Raw genomic sequence first — 15693 nt, forward strand, 5'->3', positions numbered from 1 at the left:
AATATTTTGTCCGACATCTTTAGTAGTTTTGCAGTGGTGGGTGCATCTATGCTATTCAATCTGCCATAATAACAGAAATGTAATCTTTTCAATATCTTTCAGAATTCAAATGATCATTTCTTTTCTTTGTATTTGGGCTCTCCCAGGTCAGGATAGTATCATAGAAGTCCCTTGTTCATTCTCCTATTGGTGTTAGGTTCTAAAAATAGAAACTCAGAAAACAAACTCTAGACAAAACTCCATGTGGTATTTTCCATGGCGAGGAAGTTATGTCAAAGTCTAAAGTTACGCTTCTCTCCACATCCCCGTTTTCATCAACTGGAATTTACCTAGGCACCCAGAGAGTTTGAAGTCTATAACAAAGTGATTGTTCTACTTGTGATGTTGTGTATGAGAAAGATCATTTACTGACCTGTGTTTAGTCCCATTCTCTCCCGCCTGCAGTCTGAAATTCTGAAAGTGTATGTAAGGGTCAAACACTGAGAAACTGAAGGTTATATTGACATAAAAATTAATATATTAATTTGTGAAGTCATTGCTGGCGTAAGAGAGGAGAGTCAACTGTCAAGACTCAAAGAAGCCACAGGATTTGCCTGGCACTGAGCCAGTGCTGGATTTAGATGCGTTGACTCACTTGAAATCCTGCCAGAGCACCAGGAATGACGTTAAATGCATTTCTCTTACATAGTCTAGAAACTTCCAGTCAACAGGGTCACTAATCTACCAGACCTTTAATTAACTGTGACAATGGGAAAACATTCTCTTCTTACACCACTTAAGGGTATCTTTGATTTCCTTGTTCCTTAGACTGTAAGTCAAAGGATTCAACATGGGGATCACCACTGTATAGAAGACTGATGCCATCTTGTCATAGCCCAGGGAATGATCAGTTCTGGGGTGCATACGGACAAAGAGTCCTGATCCAAAGGAAAACGTCACTACTGCCGGGTGAGAAGCACAGGTGTTGAAGGCCTTGGCCCTGCCTTCAACTGAGCTGATCTTCAGGATGGTGGCAGGGATATAACCATAAGATATCACGATGATTAAGATGGATACCACACCAAAAATCACTCTTATCACAAACTTTATCACTTTTAGGAAAAAGGTTTCAGAGCAGGAGAGGACTAATAATTGAGGCAGGTCAGAGAAGTGATTGATACCATTTGGTCCACAGAAATTGAGCTGAAGTAAAGCACACAGCCAAAGAATCCAACTATATAGGCTCCAACCACCACCTGCACACAGAGGGTGGGGGACATGATATCTGTGCAGAGCAGAGGATTACAAACAGCAACACAGCGATCATAAGCCATCGCTGCCAGGAGACAGGATTCCGTCAGACCCAGGCTAGCGAAAAAGAAGTATTGCATGGTGCATCCCATAAAGGAGATGAATTCAGGCTTCCGGAAGAAGTCTGAGAGCATTTTGGGTGTTGTAGAAGTAACGTAGCAGAAATCTAAGAAGGATAAAGATAAGCTGCTAAGGAAGAAGTACATGGGTGTATGTATGAAGGAGTCCATCCTAATCAGGATGACGAAACCCAGGTTCCAGGCCACTGTCAAGAGGTAAGTCCCCAAGAACACTGAAAAGAGACCAATCCTGAGCTTGGGAGAATCTGAGAATCCCAAGAGGATAAATTTGGTGCCTCTTGTATTGTTCCTTCCTCCAGCCCTTGTCTTGAAGTCTCTTCAAACTGCAGAAGAAGTTTGGGTTAATGATTGTCTATTTTTAATATTATGAAGCATACTTGTTTTGGATATAGTCTCATGTTTTTGGACAAAAATTATCCATAGTCAAGATAACTTTTTTAAACAATGTAAGTAATTATTTTAAAAAACATTGGGAATCCCGTTTCTCAGTTACACGTGATAGTTTGTGGCAAATTTTTCTGCACACACACACATGTGTGCAAATATAAACACACAGATGTTGCCAAACTGCTGTCTAAAAATTGGTACTAGTTTACACAAGTTCAAGATTTTATGACAATATACCTTAACATCCCATTCAACACTGCCCATAATTATTTAGCTTTACTCTTTGACAATCTTGCACATTTAAAAAAATACTTTTTCATTATTTTTATTTGTACTTACTTTATTGATTTATTTATATATATATATATTTTTTACATCTTTATTGGAGTTCAATTGCTTTGCAATGGTGTGTCAGTTTCTGCTTTATAATAAAGTGAATCAATTACACATATACATATGTTCCCATATCTCTTCCCTCTTGTGTCTCCCTCCCTCTCATGTCTCCCTCTCTCCCACCTTCCCTATCCCACCCCTCTAGGTGGTCACAAACCACCTACCTGATCTCCCTGTGCTATGCGGCTGCTTCCCACTAGCTATCTATTTTACATTCGGTAGTGTATATATGTCCATGCCACTCTCTCTCTTTGTCACAGCTTACCCTTCCCCCTCCCCATATCCTCAAGTCCATTTTCTAGTAGGTCTGTGTCTTTATTCCTGTCTTACCCCTAGGTTCTTCATGACATTTTTTCCCCTTAAATTCCATATATATGTGTTAGCATACGGTATTTGTTTTCCTCTTTCTGACTTACTTCACTCTGTATGACAGACTCTAGGTCCATCCACCTTATTACAAATAGCTCAATTTCGTTTCTTTTTATGGCTGAGTAATATTCCAGTGTATATATGTGCCACATCTTCTTTATCCATTCATCTGATGATGGACACTTAGGTTGTTTCCATCTCTGGGCTATTATAAATAGAGCTGCAATGAACATTTTGGTACATGACTCTTTTTGAATTATGGTTTTCTCAGGGTACATGCCCAGTAGTGGGATTGCTGGGTCATATGGTAGTTCTATTTGTAGTTTTTTAAGGAACCTCCATACTGATCTCCATAGTGGCTGTACCAATTCACATTCCCACCAGCAGTGCAAGAGTGTTCCCTTTTCTCCACACGCTCTCCAGCATTTATTGTTTCTAGATTTTTTGATGAAGGCCAATCTGACTGGTGTGAGATGATATCTCATTGTAGTTTTGATTTGCATTTCTCTAATGATTAATGATGTTGAGCATTCTTTCATGTGTTTGTTGGCAGTCTCTATATCTTCTTTGGAGAAATGTCTATTTAAGTCTTCTGCCCATTTTTGGATTGGGTTGTTTGTTCTTTTGTTATTGAGCTGCATGAGCTGCTTATAAATTTTGGAGATTAATCCTTTATCAGTTGCTTCATTTGCAAATATTTTCTCCCATTCTGAGGGTTGTTTTTTGGTCTTGTTTATGGTTTCCTTTGCTGTGCAAAAGATTTGAAGTTTCATTAGGTCCGATTCGTTTATTTTTGTTTTTATTTCCATTTCTCTAGGAGGTGGGTCAAAAAGGATCTTGCTGTGATTTATGTCATAGAGTGTTCTGCCTATATTTTCCTCTAAGAGTTTTATAGTGTCTGGCCTTACATTTAGGTCTTTAATCCATTTTGAGCTTATTTTTATGTATGATGTTAGGGAGTGATCTAATCTCAAACTTTTACATGTACCTGTCCAGTTTTCCCAGCACCACTTATTGAAGAGGCTGTCCTTTCTCCACTGTACGTTCCTGCCTTCTTTATCAAAGATAAGTTGACCACATGTGCGTGGGTATATCTCTGGGCTTTCTATCCTGTTCCACTGATCTATCCTTCTGTTTTTGAGCCAGCACCATATTGTCTTGATTACTGTAGCTTTGTAGTATAGTCTGAAGTCAGGGAGCCTGATTCCTCCAGCTCCGTTTTTTGCTGTCAAGATTGCTTTGGCTATTCGGGGTCTTTTGTGTTTCCATACAAATTGTGAAATTTTTTGTTCTAGTTCTGTGAAAAATGCCAGTGGTAGTTTGATAGGGATTGCATTGAATTTGTAGATTGCTTTGGGTAGTAGAGTCATTTTCACAATGTTGATTCTTCCAATCCAAGAACATGGTATATCTCTCCATCTATTTGTATCATATTTAATTTCTTTCATCAGTGTCTTATAATTTTCTTCATACAGGCCTTTTGTCTCCTTAGGTAGGTTTATTCCTAGATATTTTATTCTTTTTGTTGCAATGGTAAATGGGAGTGTTTTCTTGATTTCACTTTCAGATTTTTCATCATTAGTGTATAGGAACATAAGAGATTTCTGTGCATTAATTTTGTATCCTGCTACTTTACCAAATTCATTGATTAGCTCTAGTAGTTTTCTGGTAGCATCTTTAGGATTCTCTATGTATAGTATCATGTCATCTGCAAACAGTGACAGCTTTACTTCTTCTTTTCCGATTTGGATTCCTTTTATTTCCTTTTCTTCTCTGATTTCTGTGGCTAAAACTTCCAAAACTATGTTGAATAAGAGTGGGCAACCTTGTCTTGTTCCTGATCTTAGTGGAAGTGCTTTCAGTTTTTCACCATTGAGGATGATGTTGGCTGTGGGTTTGTCATATATGGCCTTTATTATGTTGAGGAAAGTTCCCTCTATGCCTACTTTCTGGAGGGTTTTTGTCATAAATGGGTGTTGAATTTTGTCGAAAGCTTTCTCTGCATCTATTGAGATGATCATATGGTTTTTCTCCTTCATTTGGTTAATATAGTGTATCACATTGATTGATTTGCATATATTGAAGAATCCTTGCATCCCTGGAATAAACCCCACTTGATCATGGTGTATGATCCGTTTAATGTGCTGTTGGATTCTGTTTGCTAGTATTTTGTTGAGGATTTTTGCATCTATGTTAACCAGTGATATTGGCCTGTAGTTTTCTTTCTTTGTGATATTCTTGTCTGGTTCTGGTATCAGGGTGATGGTGGCCTCGTAGAATGAGTTTGGGAGTGTTCCTCCCTCTGCTATATTTTGGAAGAGTTTGAGAAGGATAGGTGTTAGCTCTTCTCTAAATGTTTGATAGAATTTGCCTGTGAAGCCATCTGGTGCTGGGCTTTTGTTTCTTGGAAGATTTTTAATCACAGTTTCAATTTCAGTGCTTGTGATTGGTCTGTTCATATTTTCTATTTCTTCCTGATTCAGTCTTGGCAGGTTGTGCCTTTCTAAGAATTTGTCCATTTCTTCCAGGTTGTCCATTTTATTGGCATAGAGTTGCTTGTAGGAATCTCTCATGATCTTTTGTGTTTCTGCAGTGTCAGTTGTTACTTCTCCTTTTTCATTTCTAATTCTATTGATTTGAATCTTCTCCCTTTTTTTCTTGATGAGTCTAGCTAGTGGTTTATCAATTTTGTTGATCTTCTCAAAGAAAATGCTTTTAGTTTTATTGATCTTTGCTATTGTTTCCTCCATTTCTTTTTCATTTATTTCTGATCTGATCTTTATTATTTCTTTCCTTCTGCTAACTTTGGGGTTTTTTTGTTCTTCTCTCTCTAATTGCTTTAGGTGCAAGGTTAGGTTATTTATTCGAGATGTTTCCTGTTTCTTAAGGTAGGATTGTATTGCTATAAACTTCCCTCTTAGAACTGCTTTTGCTGCATTCCATAGGTTTTGGGTCGTCGTGTCTCCATTGTCATTTGTTTCTAGGTATTTTTTGATTTCCTCTTTGATTTCTTCAATGATCACTTCGTTATTAAGTAGTGTATTGTTTAGCCTCCAATGTGTTTGTATTTTTTAACAGATCTTTTCCTGTAATTGATATCTAGTCTCATAGTGTTGTGATCGGAAAAGATACTTGATATGATTTCAATTTTCTTAAATTTACCAAGGCTTGATTTGTGACCCAAGATATGATCTATCCTGGAGAATGTTCCATGAGCACTTGAGAAAAATGTGTATTCTGTTGTGTTTGGATGGAATGTCCTGTAAATATCAATTAAGTCCATCTTGTTTAATGTATCATTTAAAGCTTGTGTTTCCTTATTTATTTTCATTTTGGATGATCTGTCCATTGGTGAAAGTGAGGTGTTAAAGTCCCCTACTATGAATGTGTTATTGTCGATTTCCCCTTTTATGGCTGTTAGTATTTGCCTTATGTATTGAGGTGCTCCTATGTTGGGTGCATAAATATTTACAATTGTTATATCTTCTTGGATCAATCCCTTGATCATTATGTAGTGTCCTTCTTTGGCTCTTCTAATAATCTTTATTTTAAAGTGTATTTTGTCTGATATAAGAATTGCTACTCCAGCTTTCTTTTGGCTTCCATTTGCATGGAATATCTTTTTCCATCCCCTCACTTTCAGTCTGTATGTGTCTCTAGGTCTGAAGTCGGTCTCTTGTAGACATCATATATATGGGTCTTGTTTTTGTATCCATTCAGCCAGTCTGTGTCTTTTGGTGGGAACATTTAATCCATTTACATTTAAGGTAATTATTGATATGTATGTTCCTATTCCCATTTTCTTAATTGTTTTGGGTTTGTTATAATAGGTCTTTTCCTTCTCTTGTGCTTCTTGCTTAGAGAAGATCCTTTAGCATTTGTTGTAAAGCTGGTTTCGTGGTGCTGAACTCTCTCAGCTTTTGCCTGTCTGTAAAGGTTTTAATTTCTCCATCTAATCTGAATGAGATCCTTGCTGGGTAAAGTAATCTTGGTTGTTAAGTTTTTCTCCCTCATCACTTTAAATATGTCCTGCCAGTCCCTTCTGGCTTGCAGAGATTCTGCTGAAAGGTCAGATGTTAACCTTATGGGGACTCCCTTGTTTATTACTTGTTGTTTTTCCCTTGCTGCTTTTAATATGTTTTCTCTGTATTTAATTTTCGACAGTTTGATTAATATGTGTCTTGGCATGTTTCTCCTTGGATTTATCCTGTATGGGACTCTATGTGCTTCCTGGATTTGATTAACTATTTCCTTTCCCATATTAGGGAAGTTTTCAACTATAATCTCTTCAAATATTTTCTCAGTCCCTTTCTTTTCCTCTTCTTCTTCTGGAACCCCTACAATTTGAATGTTGCTGTGTTTAATGTTGTCCCAGAGGTCTCTGAGACTGTCCTCAGTTCTTTTCATTCTTTTTTCTTTATTCTGCTCTGCAGTAGTTATTTCCACTATTTTATCTTCCAAGTCACTTATCTGTTCTTCTGCCTCAGTTATTCTGCTATTGATCCCTTCTAGAGTATTTTTAATTTCATTTAGTGTGTTGTTCATCATTGCTGGTTTCATCTTTAGTTCTTCTAGGTCCTTGTTAAATGTTTCTTGCATTTTCTCTATTCTATTTCCAAGATTTTGTATCATCTTTACTATCATTATTCTGAATTCTTTTTCAGGTAGACTGCCTATTTCCTATTCATTTGTTAGGTCTGGTGGGTTTTTATCTTGCTCCTTCATCTGCGGTGTGTTTTTCTGTCTTCTCATTTTGCTTATCTTACTGTGTTTGGGGTCTCCTTTTTGCAGGCTGCAGGTTCATAGTTCCCGTTGTTTTTGGTGTCTGTCCCCAGTGGCTAAAGTTGGTTCAGTGGGTTGTGTAGGCTTCCTGGTGGAGGGGACTAGTGCCTGTGTTCTGGTGGATGAGGCTGGATCTTGTCTTTCTGGTGGGCAGGTCCACGTCTGGTGGTGTATTTTGGGGTGTCTGTGGACTTGTTATGATTTTAGGCAGCCTCTCTGCTAATGGGTGGGGTTGTGTTCCTGTCTTGCTAGTTGTTTGGCATAGGTGTCCAGCACTGTAGCTTGCTGGTCATTGAGTGAAGCTGGGTGCTGGTGTTGAGATGGAGATCTCCGGGAGATTTTCGCCGTTTGATATTACGTGGAGCTGGGAGGTCTCTTGGTGACCAGTGTCCTGAAGTTGGCTCTCCCACCTCAGAGGCAGCACCAAGAGCCTTTCATCCACACAACTCAGAATAAAAGGGAGAAAAAAGTAGAAAGAAAGAAGATAAAAGAAAATAAAATAAAGTAAGGTAAAATAAAATTAATAAAATAAAAAAATAATTATTAAGAAAAAAAATTTTTTAAGTAAAAAGAACCAAAAAACGGACGGATAGACCCCTAGGACAAATGGTGAAAGCAAAGCTATACAGACAAAATCTCACAAAGAAGCATACACATACACACTCACAAAAAGAGGAAAAGGGTAAAAAATCATAAATCTTGCTCCCAAAGTCCACCTCCTCAATTTGGGATGATTCGTTGTCTATTCAGGTATTCCACAGATGCAGGGTACATCAAGTTGATTGTGGAGATTTAATCCGCTGCTCCCGAGGGTGCTGGGAGAGATTTCCCTTTCTCTTCTTTGTTCGCACAGCTCCCGGGGTTCAGCTTTGGATTTGGCCCTGCCTCTGCGTGTAGGTCGCCGGAGGGCGTCTGTGCTTCACTCAGACAGGACGGGCTTAAAGGAGCGGCTGATTCGGGGGCTCTGGCTCACTCAGGCCGGGGTGGGGGGGAGGGAGGGGCACGTTGTGTGGGGCGGGCCTGCGGCGGTAGAGGCCGGCGTGATGTTGCACCAGCCTGAGGCGCGTGCAACTTCCCCGGGGAAGTTGTCCCTGGATCACAGGACCCTGGCAGTGGCGGGCTGCACAGGCTCCCCGGAAGGGGGGTGTGGATAGTGACCTGTGCTCGCACACAGGCTTCTTGGTGGCGGCAGCAGCAGCCTTAGCGTCTCATGCCCGTCTCTGGGGTCCGCGCTGTTGGCCGCGGCTTGCACCCGTCCCTGGAGTTCCCTTAAGCAGCGCTCTTAATCCCCTCTCCTCGCGCACCAGATAACAAAGAGGGAAGAAAAAGTCTCTTGCCTCTTTGCAGCTCCAGACTTTTTCCCGACTCCCTGTGTCTGATTCTTTACAGCAGAGTGAGTCTCAACTCTCCTATCTTGAATGAGTTTTTGGTTTTTGTTTTTTACTTTGAGATGGAACTCCATAGATGGATCATGTTCAGAAAGACCTTACAGAGATTTGGAATCGGGAATAAGAAACATAAATAGTTCTCTTCTCTCCCATGGATCCAACTGTTTGGTTTAAAGGCGTGAAAGAGAAGGAAAGGGAGAATGAGAGGGTAGAGGCAAGGGTAGAGACAAGGAGGAAAAAACAGGGAGAACTGGGCGAAGTGTGTAGGAAACTTTGAAAAGATAATAAACTGATCTCCCCAAAACACACACCGAGGAGTCCTTCCACCTTCCTTCACCCCACTTTGCTGTCTTATCTCTCAAAATGTACAAGAAGAGAAGTAATTTTTGTTTTGTAGCCAAGACACTAAGGTAGACTCAGCCATTGTCCTTTGATCCTCAAGGTCTGGTTTTTCTCTCCCCAGACACTACATGGGAAGGACATCTTAGAAGGGATAGAAAAGGCCAGGCTATTTTTAATATATTAGTTGTGATGTATTAGAAATAAGGTCTACTCATGCTTCTAACATGTCTTTAATCTGTTTATTCCCATCCAACCCTCTTTTTAAATTTTGCACTTAGCTGTATGTGACAGCTTAAAGAGAATATTTTTGAAATATTTTCAAAGTTTTACCTAATATATTCTTCCCCACATATCTAACCATTCCCTTCTTTCAAGCAGATAAGTTGTTATGTTTTTGAGCCTCAGAGAAGAGATGTGACAGCAAAAGGAGTTTGAAGCAGAGGTGATGAGGTCAAAACCATGCGTGAGTCTTCAGGATGGCTTATAGACACAGCCCAAGGGCAATAGCACAGCTATCAAATAAGTTTAGAGACACCAAGAACAGAGAGACCCTAACCAAAAGATGGATAGAGTCTGGGTCGGCAGGCAGAAACTTAAGAGAATATAATCATAGTGGTTCAGGTCCACTGGGCAGTGACGGCTTGGGTTCTACAGAGTCTCCTCAGCAGCCATAGTCAAGGATGGGAGCAACAGTTCCCATTTAGCCAAGAGTAGCTATGAATAGTCATCAGACCTAACATGTCTTGATCATGGGGATAAATGGCATTCAGCAGCAGAATTCCATTTGTGATTTGACAGCCAGGAATCTGATGAGGCAATAGATATTTCAGGAGATGCTGCTATGGAGAGAGGTCAAGGACCTGAGCCCCCATTGTCCTGGCATCATTCAAGCCCTCTAGAACTTAGACACAAATGTAGGAAGAAGAGCAAAGGACACTTGAATCAACCAATGTTTTTTCCCAGTAGAGAAGTAAGGGGAGCGCAAAGGAAAAATAATGTTATGGAAAAATTTTTTAAATTATTTCTTGAGTCCCTAAATTTGTGGATTGATTGATTATCAAAACCTCATGAGTTCATTACAAATATTATTTTCCTCCATGTGCATTGTAATAGACCCCTGACTTTACCTTAACGTATTTAACCATTTTCTTCATGTAGCATATAAATTGTTTCCAAATTTTCAATGAATGTTTCGAATATAGTTACTCTGAAACATTTCTAATGAGTGGGACAGGCAGCCTTCAAAACGGTCCCCAATGATCCTTGAACTTACGTAGACCCTTCCTATATATAACAGGGCTAACCCATGCAACCGAGAATATTGGTCTCTGTCATCGGTCAGCACCAACTTGCGAGCTATGTGAGAGATCTATTTGGAAGTGGATCCTCCAGCCTCGATCTAGCTTCAGAAGCCTACGCCTTGACCAACTACTGAATGCAACCTCATGAGAGACCCCGAGCCAGAACCACACAGCCAAGTTGCCCCTGGATTCCTGATCCACAGAAACTGTATGAGATAATAAATATCTCTTTTTGTTTCAAGGCACAAAGTTTTGTAACAATTTCTTGCACAGCAGTAAGTAATTAATATATTAAGAATAGCGTTGACTTTCACAAAAAGAATCATATTTTTTTGATTCTTGGTATATATTACAAAATTATTTCCAGAATCAGGAATCTTTCATTTTTAATGACAGAAAAAAAAGAACTGATCAAAACAATCAAGTGAATCTATTAGCTCATAAAACTGAAGTAGTCATAATATGTTGGACTGTAGAAGTGGAAGTTGGTGAAGAATTTAACAAGAAATTAAATGCAGATCTTTCTTCGAGGGATATTACTGGGTACATATTTTGGACTCTTGAAATGACTAAAGCTTCACTTTTAAAATGCAGTTCATTTCATTGATATTAGAATCACAGATATATACTATGTTGTTTTCTTTTCTCCGTCTCCTGTATATTTGGCTTGCTGGTTATTTATGTACCATTCTGCTAGTCCTCTTAGTTTCTTTGAGCTTTCTGCCACCTGTTTGCTTAGTTTAAATACTCTACATCCAATTTAATGTGTCAGTTAGTAGATCAGTATCAATCTGTTTTATATAATTTCCGTTCAGGTTTTACTCTTTAATAGGAATTACCGGTGCGTTTCTCTCTTCATTTTAACTTCATTCATGTACCTTTTGGCAATTAAAAAATAACCTTTTATAATTGATCTATTCAATAAAAGATGTGCAATTTGAAAGCTTAAAAAAAAACAAGTAATGAGAGAAATTCTGATCCAGTGGCTCAAACTGTATCATAAACATCCAGTCTCTTCGTTTTTGTTTCATTTGCCTTATGCAGAAATGTTGCATCCCGTGGTAACAAAATTGTACAAGTTCTAGATCTCACAGAGTCACTTCACATCATCCAAAAGAAGAGAGCATCTCTTCTTGTAGCTTCCACAGAAGAGAAAAATATTTCTCCCCAAAAGGCCCAGCAAACATCTCCTTGCATCTTTCTGGCTTTGACTGGGCTATACCCCTCATTCGACACTAAGCTAGTTGAAATGGCTATCAGATATTTTCTTTTTTTTAGTTGAAGTATAGTTGATTTACAATATTGTGTTAGTTTTAGGTGTACAGCAAAGTGATTCAGTTATATATTTTTTCAGATCATTTTCCATTATAGGTTATTACAGATATTGAATATAGTTCCCTGTGTTATACAGTAAATCCTTGATGCTTCTGTATTTTATGTATAGTAGTTTGTATCTGTTAATCCCATACTCCTAATCTATCCCTCTTCCCTTTCCCCCTTTGGTAACTATAAGTTTGTTTTCTACATCTGTGAGTCTATTTCTGTTTTGTATATACATTCATTTGCATTATTTTTAGATTCCACATATAAGTGATATCATATAATATTTGTCTTTCTCTGTCTGACTTACTTCACTTAGTATGATATTCTCTAGGTCCACGGATGTTGCTGCAAATGGCAATATTTCATTGTTTTTTTATGACTGAGTAATAACCCATCTTCTCAAACCAATCTTCTGTCGATGGGCACTTGGGTTGCTTCCATGTCTTGGCTATTGTAAATTGTGCTGCTATGAACATTAGGGTGCATGTATCTTTTTCAGTTAGAGTTTCGGTGTGTTTTCCAGATATATGGCCAGTAGTGGGATTGCTGGATCATATGGTAGCTCTATTTTTAGTTTTTTAAGGAACCTCCATACTGTTCTCCTTAGTGACTGCGCCAATTTACATTCCCACCAACAGTGTAGGAGGGTTCCTTTTTCTCTACATCCTCTCCGGCATTTATTATTTGTAGACTTTTTGATGATACCCATTCTGCCAGGTGTGAGATGATACCTCATTGTGGTTTTGATTTGCATTTCAGATATTTTCTAATTGTCCTAAGCCCGTCGGGGTTCAACCCTGAAACCCAGAGTTGGAACCAATCCCGCTCAAGCAATGATGGCTGAGGACAGAAAAGGTTATTTTCCCCTTCAAACTAACAAATATTTTCCCCTTCACAGTGAGTTACACCTAATTGTAATTGTTAAACAAAATTAAATCAAATGAATAAAGAAGGCTAGAGTTTTCCTCAAAGGTGTTTAACTAGCCGAAGCAGGAAAATCTCACATATGACCTTCTGTTGAAAAACTACCAGAGATAGCACGTATGATGAAAAACAATTCCAGAACCTTCAGAGATCTGGAAGCCACAGACACCAAAAGTGTGAAACAGAGAAGGAATACTTGCTTTGCCTTTGGGTAAAAAGAGGAACTGCAAGGAAAAAAAAAAAGTGTCATCCAGACAGATAGCACAGATGATAACAGCAAATTATAAATAGTGTATGTCACAGGATACATGAAATAAGTAAAGGAAAGATTGGACTGGTAGGAGTGCTAGAGGCAGGACTTCCCAGAACCCACCTCTTCTTGATTAGGCTCAAGGACACCTCCCAGCTGCTTCTCAACCCCAGAGAGGTTGTATTCTAGACTGGGGATCAAGTTGAAGGGTGAAACGATCCCTGCTATGCTGCTTCCTTAGCTTATAGTTGTTAGAAAATGGACTATGGGTTTTATTGTGTGTCTGATATAAGGATCTCCTCCCTCTGGTCCACATGGATCAATTTTGCTTCTTAAGGATTCCGTAAGATGAAAACAACCCAGCCTTCCTTTGCATAAAAAAGAGGTTTTATTAGAATAAAGAATATACCATACAATATCAACGTGATACTTTACACATGCCAGTTTTTCTACTTACGTTGATATATAAGTCTAATCAGACATCGTGATTCTATTTCAGAAGAACTTGGAGAGAGATGAAACCTCTATTCTTCCGTGAGGTCTCCCTGGATCCCAGATGCCTGTTTATTTCTAGAGTGTGGTCCCACCAAACTGTGTGGTTTTTCTGTCTTCCAACCAGATGGTGCCAGCCATCTAGTCTGGGAACACTGATGGGAGATGCTGCCACACCCAGTTTATAACAGTTCCAAGCCATGACTGCAAGAGCCCGCCATGGCTATTTCTTTACTTGTAGGAATGAAGGGAATCTCGTCCCTGGCCAGATCCATATGTGGTATTGCACATAGATTTGGGCCATCATTACAAAGGGATAGGGAAGCATGAAGAGTGAGGTTGGAATAAAACCAGCAAATGTCAAAAATAAACGGTTGGGGGCTTCCCTGGTGGCGCAGTGGTTGAGAGTCCGCCTGCCGATGCAGGGGACGCGGGTTCGTGCCCCGGTCCGGGAAGATCCCGCATGCCGCGGAGCGGCTGGGTCCGTGAGCCATGGCCGCTGAGCCTGCGCGTCCGGAGCCTGTGCTCCGCAACGGGAGAGGCCACAACAGTGAGAGGCCCACGTACCGCCAAAAAAAAAAAAAAAAAAAATTCAGAGAAAGTAGACTTGAGACAGGCTGGGGCCTGGGACCCTTTGCTGCAGTGCTGCAACGCTTGCATGGGGACACACCTCTCCTTGGGCAACAAAATACAAATAAACTGTATGGGACTAAAAATAACTGCATGCATACACGGTTAGGGCAAATTCTGGACAAAACATACAGAGAGACAAAAAACCCAACTGCCACTTTTGAAGAGCCCAGAGCAAAAGCAGGGTACTGTGCATGCCCCTTGCACACAACACTCCACCTAAGGGGTGGGCAAACCACCTAAGCGACCCCCCCCAGCCCAACCCCTGGACACACCCCTACACTCACCCATATAAGGAACAAGCTCGCCCCGCCCCCATGCCCCTCCCCCACTCAGGGAGCTGGCAAGCAAGGGAATCTCTTGCTTGTTCTCACTCCCCTCTGTGCTGCATCAGGGGCCCCAACAAAGCCTTGCCTGAATTTCTTGTCCGGCCTCTGATCAATTTCTATTAATTAAGGAGGCCAAGAACCCTGGTTGATAATAGTGGTAGATCAAGATAATGGGAGAATTCTGGGATACATGCTTTATCTCCTTGCAGGCAAGACCTCAGACTCTCCCTGCTCCGTTGTAGGTCAGGGAAATCCAGATCAGTTTTCTGGACACAGGGAAGTGAAATGCAAATGTTTCCTTATTCGTGTAGATCAGCGCAAAACAAGCAAACTCTAGGTTTGCCGAGGTTTAAGGTCAGAAACATGAGACTGGTAATCTTTAGAAAAAAGTTGAAAATCTCATCAGAGCTCATTGAATGCATCAGTTACTAATTTGTGAATGAGTGTGTGTATGGAGAAAAATTGGTAGCTCCCTGGCCCAAGGTCTCAGCCTATCTGGATGCGGTAGCCGGACACATCAGACGTTGATATACGTTATCCACTTTGCTTTGATTCCTGTCTCTACAAACAGACTTTCAATTGTAATTTGCCTTTCCACGTGGTTTCTTCAACTAGAGGGAAAATTGTGCCACTGGCACAAGTACAAACTTGGGGGCTTTGTTCTTCACTGAAAACTAAAAATGGCATACTGGCTTATGCAGCCAGCTATTCTGAGCGTGGTTAACTTCAGGCCATCTGGAAAATATTTTCAGACGTTGCAAAATGAGCACCACACCCTGAGTTGTGGTAATGTTACTAAAGTGAATTTATCTCCAGCTAGCTAGCCGCCCCCTGGAGACAGATGTACCTCGTCCTGTTTCAAATAGCTATAAAATATCTGATTCTTTTAGTGACAAAAATATTCTGTTTGATGTATATCTGATCTGTGTATATGCTCCATAATGAATAAACTTCTTTGCAAAGTTTTATTTAACACTTGGCTTACTGTAAACCCCAGATCATTTTTGCTTTATTCGTCTTGTGCCAATCCCCATCTTAAGCACTAGATTTAATTATTATTAATGAATGAGCATTACTTTCTCCTGGGTAGTTGGGTAAACTGCAAAAAAGCCTATCTTCTCGGGCTTCCCAGGTGGCGCAGTGGTTGAAAGTCTGCCTGCCGATGCAGGGGACACGGGTTCGTGTCCCGGTCCGGGAAGATCCCACATGCCGCGGAGCGGCTGGGCCCGTGAACCATGGCCGCTGAGCCTGCGCGTCCAGAGCCTGTGCTCCGCAACGGGAGAGGCCACAGCCGTGAGAGGCCCGCTTACCGAGGAAAAAAAAAAAAGAAAAAACCCAAACAGCATGGTTACAACTGAGATAACTATTAACAAACCATTATGTTCAGAGATGCCTACTAGTTTAGCCCCACTA

At 40.2% G+C, this 15693-nt stretch overlaps 1 protein-coding gene across 1 annotated transcript; it reads right to left on the minus strand.

The window, feature by feature from the left end:
- Positions 1–735: 735 nt before the first annotated feature.
- On the minus strand, positions 736–14270 carry LOC116758398 (olfactory receptor 1440-like). Its single transcript, XM_032641205.1, is given in 3 exon segments — positions 736–1196; positions 1199–1686; positions 14239–14270. Coding segments are annotated over 3 exon segments (981 nt in total).
- Positions 14271–15693: the final 1423 nt, after the last annotated feature.

The sequence above is a fragment of the Phocoena sinus genome, chromosome 8, assembly GCF_008692025.1.
Source record: "Phocoena sinus isolate mPhoSin1 chromosome 8, mPhoSin1.pri, whole genome shotgun sequence".
NCBI lineage: Eukaryota > Metazoa > Chordata > Mammalia > Artiodactyla > Phocoenidae > Phocoena > Phocoena sinus.